At 39.7% G+C, this 15791-nt stretch overlaps 1 protein-coding gene across 1 annotated transcript in view; it reads right to left on the reverse strand.

Moving 5' to 3' along the window:
* LOC126199400 (tubulin polyglutamylase ttll6-like) overlaps positions 1-15791 on the reverse strand; it is a gene marked incomplete at its 5' end in the record, with an annotated part of 426833 nt that overhangs the window by 127468 nt on the left and 283574 nt on the right. The window contains one exon of the mRNA XM_049936319.1: positions 14313-14462. Within this exon, the coding sequence (XP_049792276.1) occupies positions 14313-14462 (150 nt within the window). The remainder of the gene's footprint in view (positions 1-14312; positions 14463-15791) is intronic.

Consider the following 15791-nt stretch of genomic DNA (forward strand, 5'->3'; position numbering starts at 1 on the left):
GGTATCAGAGTCCCTGCCAAGCTGGTAGCTATGAAAGCAGCTTGGTCAGGCATACAGAGAGGTTGTTACGCCTAGGCACATGATGCAGGAGTTGTCAATGCAGCAAAGTAGCCAGGCATGTGTTTGTGACAGGTGAGTGCTATCTGCCAACAGCAAATTTGCCCACACTCATGAAGACACTGCAGGACCATTGCTTAAATCTGGTAGATACCACTATATGTTAACAATGGTTGACTCTTCCATGATGTGGCCAGAAGTGGCACCTATTCCCAATATTTCTGCTGAATCAGTGACCAGGGTGTTAGTGTGGTCATGGTTTGCATGCTTTGGCATATCACAGACAAGTACAAAGACAACAGTTTGAAGGGAAGTTGCTTGAAGAATTACTTCAGCTCTGTGGCAGCCTGCACATTTGCACAACTAGCTACCATCCTGATAGCAATGAGATGCTAGAGTGAATACATTGCACTTTAAAGGTGGCTTTAAGATCTGCATCTACATCTACATCTACCTAGATTGCAAGTCAACAATAGGTGCATGACGGAGGGCACCCTGTACAACTACTTGTCATTTCCTCTCTTGTTTCACTCACAAGTAGAGTGAGGGAAAAATGACTGCCTGTACGCTTCCATATGAGCCCTGATTTATTGTATCTTATACATGTGGTCCTTACGTGTGATGTATGTTTGCAGCAGTAGAATTGTTTGGCAGTCAGTTTCAAGCACCGGTTCTCTAAATTTTCTCAATAGTGTTTGTAAAAAAGAACATCGCCTTCCCTCCAGGTATTCCCATTTCAGTTCCTGAAGCATCTCCGTAACACTTATGTATTGTTAAAACCTACTAGTAACAAATCTAGTAGCCCACCTCTGAATTGCTTCAGTGTCTTCCTTCAAACTAACCAGGTACAGATCCCAAACATTCGAGCAATTCTTAAGAATAACTCGCACCAGCATCCTACATGCAGTCTCCTTTACAGGTGAACCACTCTTTCCTAAAATTCTCCCAATAAACCAAAGCCGATGATTCACCTTCCCTACCACAGTACTCAGATGCTCATTCCAACTCATATCGCTTTTCAACATTGTGCCCAGATATTTAAACAATTTGACTGTGTCAAGCAGAACATTAGTAATATTGTATCCAAACATTAAAAGTTCGTTCTTCCTACTCATCCACATTAACTTACATTTTTCCACATTTAGGTCTACCTGCCATTCATCACACCAACTATAAATTTTGTCTAAGTCATCTTGTACCTTCCAACAGTCACTCAACTTTGACAACTTACCATACACCACGGCATCATCAGCAAATAACCACAGATCACTGTGCACCCTGTCAGCCAAATCATTTATGTATATAGAGAACAAGAGTGGTCTTATCACACTTTCCTGGGGTACTCCTGATGATACCCTTGTCTCTTATGAACACTCACCATTGAGGACAACATACTGGGTTCTATTATTTAACAAGTCTTCAAGCCACTCACATATCCGTGAAGGTATGCCATATGCTTGTACCTTCATTAATAGGCTGCAATGGGACACCATGTCAAATGCTTTCTGGATATCCAGAAATATGGGATATACCTGTTGCCCTTCATCCATGGTTCTCAGTATATCATGTAAGAAAAGGGCAAGCTGAGGTTCGGACGAGCAATGCTTTCTAAAACCAGTTTATTATATTCAAACTGAGAATATGTTCAAGGATTCTGCAGCAAACAGAAATTAAGGATATTGGTCTGTAATTATGCATGTCTGTTCTTTTGCCTTTCTTATATACCGGACTCATCTGTGCTTTTTTACAGCCAGTTTGGACTTTAAGCTGGGTGAGAGATTCATCAAAATGCAAGGTAGATAAGAGACCAATATCATAAAGTCCTTTTTGTAAAACCAAACTGAGATTCCATCTGGACCTGGTGATTCTTTTCAGATTAATTTGTTTTCAAATCTTTCAGTTGTTTCTCTACACCAGGTATGCTTATTTCTATATCGTCTATACAGGAGTCTGTCTGATGGCCAAATGATGGTATGTTTGTATGGTTCTCTTGTGTGAATGATTTCTTGAATGTAAAACTTAAAACTTCACCTTTTGTTTTGCTATCTTCGACTGCCACACCAGATTGATCAACAAGAGACTGGATGGAAGCCTTAAACCTGCTTGGCAATTTTACATATGACGACAATTTTCTTGGGTTCTCTGTCAAATCTTTTACTAAGGTGTAACAGTGGTAGTTGTTGTATTTTTTGTGCATAGATCTTTTCAAAGATGCACGAACCTCTACTAATCTTTGCTTGCCATCATTTTTGCATCCCCTTTTGAACCTAGAGTGCAACAGCTTGTGCTTCCTCAGCATCCACCGAATTTCATTATTAAGCCATCGTGGGTCTTTTCCATCCTTTCTTCACTTACTAGGCACATAGACCATGATTTACAACCTGCTTAAACTTTGCACACAATTCTTCTACATCCATCTTACTGGGACTAAGTGATGCCAATTCAATGTCTAAGTGAGATGTTAATAACTGCTTATCTGCTCTACCTAGCAGAAACACTCTCCTTTTACATCCTTTATCCACTTACTAGTCACCTAACTCTTCAGACTATGATTTACTAACTACTTAAACTTTACATGCACTATATAATGGTTTCATGTCTTGACACTAGCACTGCTGCATTTATGCAAGGCAATGAAACAATATATACACTGTTCCCCACACAGATGCTATATGGGGAGAAGCTATGGGTGACCAATGACCTCATCACGCCTATATCACTGTCATCACAGTTATCAGCGGTTTCTACAAATTTTGAACAATTTCTGAGTTGATGCATGGGACATCTCAGGCTGCTCAATCTGTTGAGGTATGGCAAATGGAAAGTTTTCATCCACAAGAAGTTGCAAAGCTGTCAATTTGTGTGGCTCAAAGACAATTCCATCTGGCTCCCACTCTCACCACCTATTCAGGGCCCTTTAGGGTCATTTCTCGGGGAGGAAACACATTCATCATTGGCAACAATGACAAGCAGGAGAATATATGAACTGAAAGGCTGAACCCCGTGTATAGGGATGATGGAACACTTCTCACTTTCGGCACTCCACCACCACTGGATTCAGAGGCACTGGGACTGACAGCAAATACCTCTGAGCTCTCACACAGTGCACGTCCTCCAAAACCGTGCATCAGTTTTTACATGCTCTGGTAGGATAAAGAGCTTCGTTTTCCCACAGCTGAAAGCAGCTCCTGGTTTTGTGCCGAGGGTACCTTGTCAAAATGCTAACTCAGTTCAGGAGATCATCGAGCATTCTTGCCAATGACAAGCTGCTTGCTTGATCGGTGTAAGAATATACATGGAGGTGAAGGCAGGCAATCGAAAACTGGCTTCAGCACTACACTCTCACTGTGTACTGTTGATGCAAGCTGCTGAGAAAGGGCCCACCCGTTTTCGGTCCATGTGGCCAACCACAACACAAGTGGTTGCCTCTCCCAAAATTTTCTGTGTGAGGAAAGAACAAAGTGAGATGTGCTTTATTTCATGTCATCACTTTGGTACAATATGGCCTTTGGCTCTTCTAATATGGTGGGGCTTATATGGAAACATTGATAGATGACAAATAGTATATTATCACCTGTCATGCCGAACCAATACATGGAACACTTTGAAGCAAAGGCCCCAGAATCAGCCGAGTTGAAACCAATAGGTTTCTATCAGTACGTGGATGACAAGTTTGTGGTGTTGCCACATGGAGCAGAAAAACTTTAATAGATCCTAGAACATGTAAACTCTATCAACAGTACTATAAAATTCACAATGGGATTTGAAAAATAGGGGCACCTACCAAACTCAGCCATAAATACCAGCATGAACCTAATAATAGTTCACATTCTAGTTGGAGTCCAGGCAGCAAGTACAAATAACAGCAAATCACATAGCAGCTGAAGAAGATGGCTAGGTTAATCATCAAAATATGGTGCATAAAATGGAACAAGCACTCAGAAAAACACCTGGAAGCAAACCATCAATCAATCACATGGCAAAAACATGAAATGGCCTTGTGATTACAACACACATTGGGCTCTGAAACCTAAATGGACAGTCTAAATGAAAGATGGTCATTGAACAAAACATTTTGCACATGTGTTTTATTACGGTAAGTTGTAAAAAATGCATCAAATAATATCTTGGGTTGTCGGGTGTGGTGCTCAATATCAGCATCATACTTGCACTATATTTCAGTAATGCAGCTTGCAATCTCCATCAGGTGTAACCTGAGACTGCTCCTCGAGTGGGCCTGGTTTAGTATTTATGTCTGTTGCCTATCCCCCCCCACCGGTGATTGCAGACATTCTGTGCCCACTCACTGCGGTTTCTGGAACGCTGCCATTCCATTTTCCATCTGATGCAGTTCTTGGTGTTCGCTCTGTGGTCCACACCCACCAGAACCGTTCCTGGGTGTTCCACCTTCGGTCTTGTGTGCACACCCACCAGAATCGCTCCTGGGTGTTCCACCTTCAGTCTTGTGCATTTGGAATTCTGTATGAGGTGCCAGGCATCCCCCTGCAGGCCACTCTCAGTCACTGTGATCTGCTGGAGCATTGCCATACCGTTTTCAGTCTGGTGTGGCTCTGGATGTTCCCTCCGTGGTCTGTGTCCATCGGACCCACTCCTGGGTGTTCCATCTTTGATCCACTGTGCCTGGCACTCTGTCTGGTGATCATTTTCTATATCCATGCCTTCCGTTCTTCTATTGGTGGAGTGCTGCAGTTGTCCTCGTTGTTTCTTTAACAATTCCAGAGCAGGATACCAGGCTTGACTTAGCTGGTACCCCATGTCATGGTTAATGAGATTGTCAGTTACTTTCATCCCAATTGGTTCCCTTATAACACTGTCCCAAAGTCCGGGTGCTTGTGCTATACTCTTGGTTTCATCATAATTGGCTCGAAACAGCATATCCAGACGCTCCGGGATGATGATGGCATTGAAACAGAGGATGACACGCGTAAAGCTGAAATACTAAACACCTTTTTCCAAAGCTGTTTCACAGAGGAAGACCGCACTGCAGTTCCTTCTCTAAATCCTAGCACAAACGAAAAAATGGCTGACATCGAAATAATTGTCCAAGGAATAGAAAAGCAATTGGAATCACTCAACAGAGGAAAGTCCACTGGACCTGACGGGATACCAATTCGACTCTACACAGAGTACGCAAAAGAACTTGCCCCCCTTCTAACAGCTGTGTACCGCAAGTCTCTAGAGGAACGGAAGGTTCCAAATGATTGGAAAAGAGCACAGGTAGTCCCAGTCTTCAAGAAGGGTCGTCGAGCAGATGCGCTAAACTATAGACCTATATCTCTGACGTCGATCTGTTGTAGAATTTTAGAACATGTTTTTTGCTCGTGTATCATGTCATTTTTGGAAACCCAGAATCTACTCTGTAGGAACCAACATGGACTCAAGAAACAGTGATCGTGTGAGACCCAACTCGCTTTATTTCTTCATGAGACCCAGAAAATATTAGATACAGGCTCCCAGGTAGATGCTATTTTCCTTGACTTCTGGAAGGCGTTCGATACAGTTCCGCACTGTCACCTCTTAAACAAAGTAAGAGCCTACAGAATATCAGACCAGCTGTGTGGCTGGATTGAAGAGTTTTTAGCAAACAGACCACAGCATGTTGTTATCAATGGAGAGATGTCTACAGACGTTAAAGTAACCTCTGGCATGCCACAGGGGAGTGTTATGGGACCATTGCTTTTCACAATATATATGAATGACCTAGTAGATAGTGCCGGAAGTTCCATGTGGCTTTTCGCGGATGATGCTATAGTATACAGAGAAGTTGCAGCATTAGAAAATTGTAGCGAAATGCAGGAAGATCTACAGCGGATAGGCACTTTGTGCAGGTAGTGGCAACAGACCCTTAACATAGACAAATGTAATGTATTGCAAATACATAGAAAGAAGGACCCTTTATTGTATGATTATATGATAGCGGAACAAACACTGGTAGCAGTTACTTCTGTAAAATATCTGGGAGTATGCGTACAGAACGATTTGAAGTGGAATGATCATATAAAATTAATTGTTGGTAAGGCGGGTACCAGGTTGAGATTCATAGGGAGAGTCCTTAGAAAATGTAGTCCATCAACAAAGGAGGTGGCTTACAAAACATTCGTTCGACCTATACTTGAGTGTTGCTCATCAGTGTGGGATCTGTACCAGATCGGGTTGACGGAGGAGATAAAAAAATGGTTCAAATGGCTCTGAGCACTATGGGACTCAACTGCTGTGGTCATCAGTCCCCTAGAATTTAGAACTACTTAAACCTAACTAACCTAAGGACATCACACACATCCATGCCCGAGGCAGGATTCGAACCTGCGACCGTAGCAGTCGCACGGTTCCAGACTGCGCGCCTAGAACCGCGAGACCACCGCGGCCGGCGACGGAGGAGATAGAGACGATCCAAAGAAGTGTGGTGCGTTTCGTCACAGGGTTATTTGGTAACCGTGATAGCGTTACGGAGATGTTTAGCAAACTCAAGTGGCAGACTCTGCAAGAGAGGTGCTCTGCATCGCGGTGTAGCTTGCTTTCCAGGTTTCGAGAGGGTGCATTTCTGGATGAGGTATTGAATATATTGCTTGCCCCTACTTATACCTCCCGAGGAGATCACGAATGTAAAATCAGAGAGATTCGAGCGCACATGGAGGCTTTCCAACAGCCGTTCTTCCCGCAAACCATACGCGACTGGAACAGAAAAGGGAGGTAATGACAGTGGCACATAAAGTGCCCTCCACCACACACCGTTGGGTGGCTTGCGGAGTATGATGTAGATGTAGATGTAGATTCATGGCATGATCTAGTTCTAGACACTGTTCAGCAATGGCTGACTTCATCTTCTGTCTTAATTGGGTGTGCCTCTGACTTTCTTTGCACATGATATCCACTGTTCTTGTCATCTGGCCAATGTAGGACATGCCACATTGACAAGGTATATTATTAATCCCTGGTTTCTGTACCCCATGTCATCTTCAACACTCCCTATCAGTCCCCGATCTTGATGGATGGACAGAAAACACACTTAATATTGTGTTTTCAGAGGATCCTACTGATTCTGGCAGAAATAGAACCAGCATAGGGCAGATACATCACCTTCTTTGCTTTATCTTGCTCTGTTTCTGGAACCTGTGGTGTAATGGCTGGTTGGAGTGCCATCTCAATTTGTTTGGTCGTGTATCCACTTTTGCAGAACACAGATTTAAGATGCTCTGTTTCTGTCGGTAGACTCTCTTGATCTGACAGAGCACATGTTGTGTGGACTAATGTCTTAAGTACCCCTTCTTCTGTGCAGGGTTGCAAGAGCTATTACCTGAGATAAAAGATTCTGACTATCTCATCAACTAAAACATTAGGTAAGTAGAACTAAGTAGAGCCTGGGATCCTGCTCTGTAACTGTTCAAGGAGCAACGGGGACAGCTGCAGCACTCCACAAAAAGAAGAATGGAAGGCATGGATAAATAAAATGATCACTAGACAGAGTGTCAGGCATAGCGCACCAAAGGTGAAATGTCCAGGAGTTGGTCTGATTGGTGCTGTCTGCAGAGGGAACATCCGGAACCACAACGGACTGAAAACGAAATGGAAACACTCCAGCATATCACAGTGAGTAGGAACAGACAGCAGGGGTATGCCTGGTACCTCAGACAGAATTCCAAATGTAACAGACAGAAGATGGAACACCCAGGAGCAGGCCTTGTGGGCGCAGACCACAGAGGGAATACCCAGAACTGCAGCAGATGGAAAATGGAACGGCAACGTTCCAGAAGACCGCAGCAAGTGCCTGCAACCACCAGTGGATGAGGAAGGCCACAGACATAAATATTAGATCAGATCCACTCGAGGAGCAGTCTCAGGTCACACCTGATGAAGGTTGTGAGCTATGTTGCCAAAATATCATTCAAGTATGATGATGATATCCAGCAGAATGCCAGACAACCCAAAATGTCATTAGATAGCCAGGAAAACCTGCTGAAGGGTTATAATGCATCAGATGTCCACAATCAACAGAGACTCCACAATGAAACTCATCAGAATTAGATCAGCTGGAAGAAGACTCTTTTCTTGCAAATAACTCTTTTTTTGTGAATATGAATCACACAATTTGATGGAATTTATGGATCATCTGAAGGATTGTTGATTAATTATTCATTCATCAAGATGGCCTACTTGAAGCTTCACTGATGGGTTTCTTTTTAACATTGTACTTCAGTCAGATTTTCCACAGACGACTGGTACGTAGCTTGGTGAGGGCCTGACTAACTTGATTCACATGTATAAACAACAATATACTTATTATTCAATTTTTAGAAAAGCCTTAGTGTCATTTATTTATGTGAAAACCTTTCTCTCTCACACATCACCCAACCTATTTATGGAATATTTCAAGGAGTAACCATACATGTCTGCAGAAACGTAACCTATATGTATCTGTAGTTATGTGGATAATAGCTTTGTTGATGACCCCATGACACTTGTAGATTATATATATTCTTTTATCAGTTCAGGTCTCTTCATTTGGATATCATGAGAATAGTAGATTTTGTCCTGTTATTAATGTTTTAGTTGGAAAAAAATATGCTGACACAGTGACGTACAGTGCATAATAACCTGCTTTCCATCATAACAGATCTCATTATCTCAGCACATGAGCATGTTAATTTAAGTAGTAATAAACTGTTTTTAACACTTTAAACTAATTTATTACATTAATTATAGTGCTCTTCAAGCGTACCATTAAAGATTTTTGTCTTACTCACGTATTTTCACAGTAATCACGTAAAGTTTGTTTTGTTTACATATCGCGGCCAGGCCGAACTTTTGAGCTTTCAGATTAAACTTCAGACCGCAATTTTAAGTGCATTTACTGATAGTTTAAGTGTGCTAAATACGTTTGCTGCCCCTTTATATCTGTAGAGTATCGTCATCTCTTAAGTAATTTCCAGTAAATAACTTCTGAACCACTACATAGCCGCGTGTAGACCTAATTTTTCATACACGTATTTTCATTGTTTTCCGGTAACTTAATTGTCTTTCTGTCACTAAAATCGATTTGTACCATGAGTGTTAAGTGCCTGACGTGCCGTAGAATCATTAGCTCCGGGGTCTGGTGTGATGGATGTAGTGACTTTTTTCATTGGGGCGATTGTAGTCGCGTGGGAATTGGGAAAATGAGCGAGACTCATCAGTGGTTCTGTAGGCTATGTAGTAGAGATAGAAAGATTGTGGAACAGGAGGGGAAAATTGCTGCCCTTCAGGCTGAGTTAGATGAGGCTAGGCGAGAACTGGGCAGGATAAGGGGGGAGAAGGGTAAACAGGGGTGGGAAGTGGCAACAGGCATAAGGAACAGGCCAAGAAACTCTTCTGACAACTGTGTTATTAATGTACAAAATAGGTTTGACCTGTTGCCTCAGTCAGAAACTGATGAACCTCTCACAGAGTAGATGTAGACAGGGCTCAACAAGCTTTCAGCAGCAAATTGAATAAGAATGTAGGGAAGTCTGCAAAGAGAAAGAAAGTCTTGTTGCTAGGTAGTTCGCATGCTAGGGGTGTGGGCCAACTTCTGCAGGCTGAATTAGGGTCAGAATACCAGGTCACAAGTTTTTTCAAACCTAGTGCTGGACTGGGGCAGGTTACAGAGGATTTAGGTTCACTATGTAGAGGATTTACTAAGGAAGTTACCGTGGTTATTGTGGGTGGGCCGGGCAACAGTATTGACAGAGATCCGGGGTACAGCATAGAGTGTGACCTGGCAAAGATTGCATCAACATCAAGTCATACCAGTGTTGGGTTTGTGTCGGTTCTGAAGCGCCACGACCGACCTCATTTGAGCTCTTCTGTCAGGAGAGTTAATTTGGAGTTGGAACAGCTACTTGGATCTGCTGCAGGGTCACACATTGGTGTGGTTCATGTTGATTCAATCTGTAGGTGGGACTATACTAGACATGGCCTACACCTCAACAAGAAAGGGAAGAGTAAACTGGCTGGGCTAATAGCAGGAAATTTAAAGGGGGGAGGAACTACATGACATGGTGGAAACTCTTGTTTAGTGTAAGATCAGTGTCCAATGGGAAACTCAGCCAGGAAAGTGCTAAAGATGTTAAAAAAGTTCAAGATACTCACAAAAGTAAAGTGAAAAATAATGTTAGTATATTTCATCAAAATATTGGGGGATTGAAGAATAAAACTGATGAGCTTCTGCTTTGTTTAGAAGATACAGAAACTGAAAATGTAATAGATGTACTATGCCGTCTGAGCATCACATTGTCACTGATATGCAAAAGGTTAGCATCAATGGGTACAAATTAGCTGCACATGTAAGTAGAGATATTATGATGAGAGGAGGAGTTGCCATATATGTCAAAAGCTTCCACAGTGTAAAAAATTTAGAAACTAAAAAATTTTGTGTAGAGCAACATATGGAAGATGTGCCACTGAACTTAAACTAAATGATGGCACTTTCCTAATTGTAACAGTGTATAGGTCCCCCTCAGGGAATTTCCAGCTATTTGTAGAAAACTTCGATGCTTTGTTGTGCTGTCTGGCAGACAGGGGGAAGCAAATTATCATTTGTGGGGATTTCAATGTTGATTCCCTGAAAGAGTGTAACAGGAAGAATTACCTTGTAGTATTACTCAGTTCATTCAATTTGAGCTCAGTCATACAGTTTCCTACTCGGATAACAAAGAACAGCAGTACATTGACAGATAACTTTTTTATAGACCAAGATAAGTTTAAGGACATAAATGCTTATCCTGTTGAGAATGGTCTTTCAGATCATGGTGCACAGCTAGTTACAGTACATGACATAGCTCCATGCAGTATATCAAATCAGACTTTCAAAGCAGTGTGTTCAATTAACAATATAAATATTGTAAACTTTAGGGAAAGCCTACAGCAGCTAGACTGGGATGAAGTGTATAAGGAACCCAATGCAAACTTGAAATATAACTTATTTCACGATACATTTTTAAGGGTATTTGAAAATTGTTTTCCCAAGAAAATAGTTAAACATAATTCCAAGAAAACATATAAAAAACCTTGGCTAACTAAAGGAATAAGAATATCTTGCAACCGTAAAAGAGAACTGTATCTAACAGCAAGAGGGAGTACTGACCCCGAAATTGTTCAATATTATAAAAACTATTGTGCGGTACTAAGAAAAGTTATTAAAAAGTCCAGAAGCATGTGTATCATGTCTGAGATCTGTAACTCTGATAATAAAATTAAAGCAATTTGGAATATTATTGAAAGGGAAACAGGGCAACCAAGAGCACAGGAAGACTTTAGTGCCATAAAACTTAATGACAAGTGTACTAACAAACAATCAGAAATTGAAAATATTTTCAGTAATCATTTTTCAAATGTTGTGGAGAAAATAGGATCTAGATCTTCACTAGAAGAGGCAAGACTACTAATAGAAGAGGCCATACCTGTGCAGTTTGAAACAACTGTAATTCCACCAACCTCTCCTTCTGATATCAGTAAAATAATAAACTCACTGAAAAGTAAAAGCTCTTACGGAATTGATGGCATTTCCAGCAAGGTACTTAAAGCTTGTTCCCCACAGATAAGTAGGATTCTCAGCCACATATGTAATAGCTCTTTGGAGCAGGGTGTTTTCCCCCATAGACTGAAATATGCCATTGTAAAACCACTGCATAAAAAGGGGGATACGTCTGATGTCAACAACTACCGCCCAATCTCTCTTCTGACAGCTCTATCAAAATTTTTTGAGAAAGTAATGTATTCAAGAGTAGCCTACCATATTTGTAAAAATAAAGTACTAACAAATGTCAGTTTGGTTTTCAGAAAGGCTTTTCAACAGAAAATGCTATATACGCTATCACTGAACGAATATTAAATGCTCTGAATAACCGGACATCACCCATTGGTATTTTTTGTGATCTCTCAAAGGACTTTGATTGTGTAAATCATGGAATTCTTTTAGATAAGCTAAATCATTATGGTTTGAGTGGGGCAGTGCACAAATGGTTTAATTCATACTTAACTGGAAGAATGCAGAAAGTTGAAATAAGTGGTTCATGTAATGTTAACACAACAGCTGATTCCTCAAACTGGGGGGCTATCAAGTATGGGGTCCCACAGGGTTCAGTCTTAAGTCCTTTACTGTTCTTGATATACATTAATGACTTACCATTCCACATTGATGAAGATGCATAGTTAGTTCTTTTTGCTGATGGTACAAGTATAGTAATAACACCCACAAACCAAGAACTAAGTGATGTAATTGCAAATGATGTTTTTCACAAAATTATTAAGTGGTTCTCAGCAAATGGACTCTCTTTAAATTTTGATAAAACACAGTATACACAGTTCCGTACAGTAAATGGCACAACTCCAGTAATAAATATAGACTTTGAACAGAAGTCTGTAGCTAAAGTAGAATTTTCAAAATTTTTAGGTGTGTCCATTGATGAGAGGTTAAACTGGAAGCAACACATTGACGGTCTGCTGAAATGTCTGAGTTCAGCTACGTATGCTATTAGGGTTATTGCAAATTTTGGTGATAAGAATCTCAGTAAATTAGCTTACTATGCCTACTTTCATTCACTGCTTTCGTATGGCATCATATTTTGGGGTAATTCATCATTGAGTAGAAAAGTATTCATTGCTCAAAAATGTGTAATCAGAATAATTGCTGGAGCCCACCCACGGTCATCCTGCAGACATCTATTTAAGGATCTAGGGATCCTCACAGTATATATATTCACTTATGAAATTTGTTGTTAATAATCCAACCCAGTTCAAAAGTAACAGCAGTGTGCATAGCTATAACACCAGGAGAAAGTATGATCTTCACTATGCAGGGTTAAATCTGACTTTGGCACAGAAAGGGGCTAATTATGCTGCCACAAAAGTCTTTGGTCACCTACCAAACAGCATCAAAAGCCTGACAGATAGCCAACTAATATTTAAAAATAAGTTAAAAGAATTTCTAGATGACAACTCCTTCTACTCATTGGCTGAATTTTTAGATATAAATTAAGGGAAAAAAACCCTTAAACATTAGTGTCATGCAAGATTTTGTGCAATGTAATATCTTGTACAGACATTTTTTATTAACCTGACATGTTCCACATCATTACGAAGTGTCGTATTCATGATCTATGGAACAAGTATTAATCTAATCTAATCTAATCTAATCTGTTATACATAATAGTGTGCAAAGTACATAGCTGGTTCTAGAAGTTGTGAAGTGCATTCATGTATCTAGCAGCTACACTCATGAGTCTAGTGGTGAACACAATGGCTTCATATTCTGCATCCTTGGAAAACATCTAAATATTTTTGAGTTGTTTTTCCAATAAAATGAAAAGAGATGCAGCAATGTGCATGACAATATTACCAAAAAGGTCAGTCAAAAAGAAAAAAAACAAATTTCAATTGTTTATTATGGACAAGCTATGAAACACAGAAACACATTGCAGATGCCACTGACTAGAGAAAGGTTCAAAGTTTTATGTTCCCAGAGACAGTAAGATAATGCCACACCTCAAGTTGGAAATGAGGCAGCAGACTGTCCTGTATACAAATTAAATCACTGGAATCTTCACGAAGTTGGCAAAACAACAGTTTTGCAGCATGTACAGGTATGACATTCCTGTCACAGTTTCATCTACAAAACTGAAAGTCCCAGAAACTGTGTGAACAGAAATGGCACAAAACATATTTAGTTTTCATTGAGTCTCTTTCAAGTTCACAATGTCATCAGGATTTTGTGGCCCCCAAACTCTTATATTATGGTTATTTTTGTACTTGCAATTTATATGTAGCTCTACACAAGTGCATATTCCTTTTTTTCACTGTTGATACATGAGACTGCTACCATACGTAATTCTAGAAGCTAATTATCATAGAGATGTTTTGAAAAATGAACCCATCATAAATGGGTAATAATAGCAGTTTACAGTGTGGATAAGGACTGTAATAAATTGGTTACTGTAGTTGTAGTATGCAAAGCCAGTTCTATAAATTCCTTATCAAAGCAAGAGCATTCATGTAGTCTACAATAACTTTATATCACAGAAGTATTCAAAATCTGAAAACTCATATATCTCACAAGCCCACTTCTCTTAGTATAAACAATTATCCTTATTCACACTGCAATTTACCATCGCTATTTTTATTATACAACCAAGTATCAAAATACTTTTAAAGAATGGTACACAGAAAGGTTGGTATGAATTTGATCAGTGCTTAGATTTAAATGAAAATATTAATTGTGGTACCTGGATGGGGGCAGGATGTTTCTTCTTTGGAGGAGGCAGTATTACCTTTATCTTGTTGCTGTCTTGAATTATGGGAGATTCTGGTTGCACATGATCACAGTCTCTTGGTTTTGCACCTGGTCGTCTTGCTGCTTCTTCCTTGGCTTTCAGCTTATTGAGAGAAAGAAAGAAAAAAAGGATTATGCAGTCAGTCCTTTGATCACAGAAACCAATCCTGTTTACTAATAAATGCATACTGTATCTTGAAAATCCTATCAATTAAAAGAACCTCCCAATACGTGAACTGAATCAAGAGTTATAGCATATGTATCCAACAATAACACATATTATTTGTTACTCTTTTTCTGTATATGTTATTACTAAGAGGGATCTTGGTATGCTCTACATATGTGCAAATGCCTAAAAGGAAACATATTGGTCATTAATAACATGAACTATATTTCATTGAAGAATGTCCTTTGCAAAGTAGGTAATATGTGGAAGTTTATCTCAGCTTTCTAAATATTTTATTCAATATTCTCATAAAAATCAAATAAGATACAAATGTTGTTGAGAAGGAAGGCATGCATTTTGTAATGGTACGGAGAATTCATTATTAATAGTGTTGCAGTTTTTTTTGTATTATAGAACAAATGCACATCAAAAATCAAGATGATTTTGGTTTGACTGAGGACAAAAGAAAGATGGACAATGAAAATAAAAATTAATCGTCAGTGAATTCATCTAGTGTACCATCATTATTGCAGATACTGGTAAGCAACAATAGCAACCCCCAGTGACTGACTAACTTAAAGTCTCTCTCTCTCTCTCTATCTGTGTGTTTGTGTGTGTGTGTAAGTATGTGTGTTTTTATCCTGTTGCTGTCTTGAATAATAGGAGATTCTCGTTGCACATAATTACAGTCTCTTCGTCCTTGATTTTCAGCTCATTGAGAGAAAGAAGGAAGGTTGCAGTCACTTTATGACACACACACATAGCCTAGAGGTACGTCTTTTGTGAATGAATATGTCAAAATGAAGGGTTCACTAAGGCGAACAGGAGAACTGAGGACTGACTTTTAAAGAACAGTCATTCACCATCTACTTTGGTTGGTCTTGTTCTTTTTAAGGTATCACTCATTCCTCATTCCAGTTCCACCATTCCTAGTTCAATATTGAATTGTCATCCATTTCATTTTTTGTTAATACTTCTCTTTACTTAGGCAATTACTACTTATACAGCTATCAGTTAAAAAACTTACATCACTGTATATTGTGTCTTTGCCTCTTTTAATTTTCCACTCTTTTATACTATTAACTAGCATGTAACTATTAACTAGCATGTAATAAGCTTATACTTTATCAAATTCAAATCTTCCATATTATGTGCACCTGTAAAAAGGTGTAGCATACAAAGAATCTGCAGTTCACACCAAGCTATCATAAAGTACAGTTACTAAGTCAGTGCTTGTGACAGAAAACATAAACATCTTGTGATTTT

Source organism: Schistocerca nitens, chromosome 8, assembly GCF_023898315.1.
Source record: "Schistocerca nitens isolate TAMUIC-IGC-003100 chromosome 8, iqSchNite1.1, whole genome shotgun sequence".
Taxonomy (NCBI): Eukaryota; Metazoa; Arthropoda; class Insecta; order Orthoptera; family Acrididae; genus Schistocerca; species Schistocerca nitens.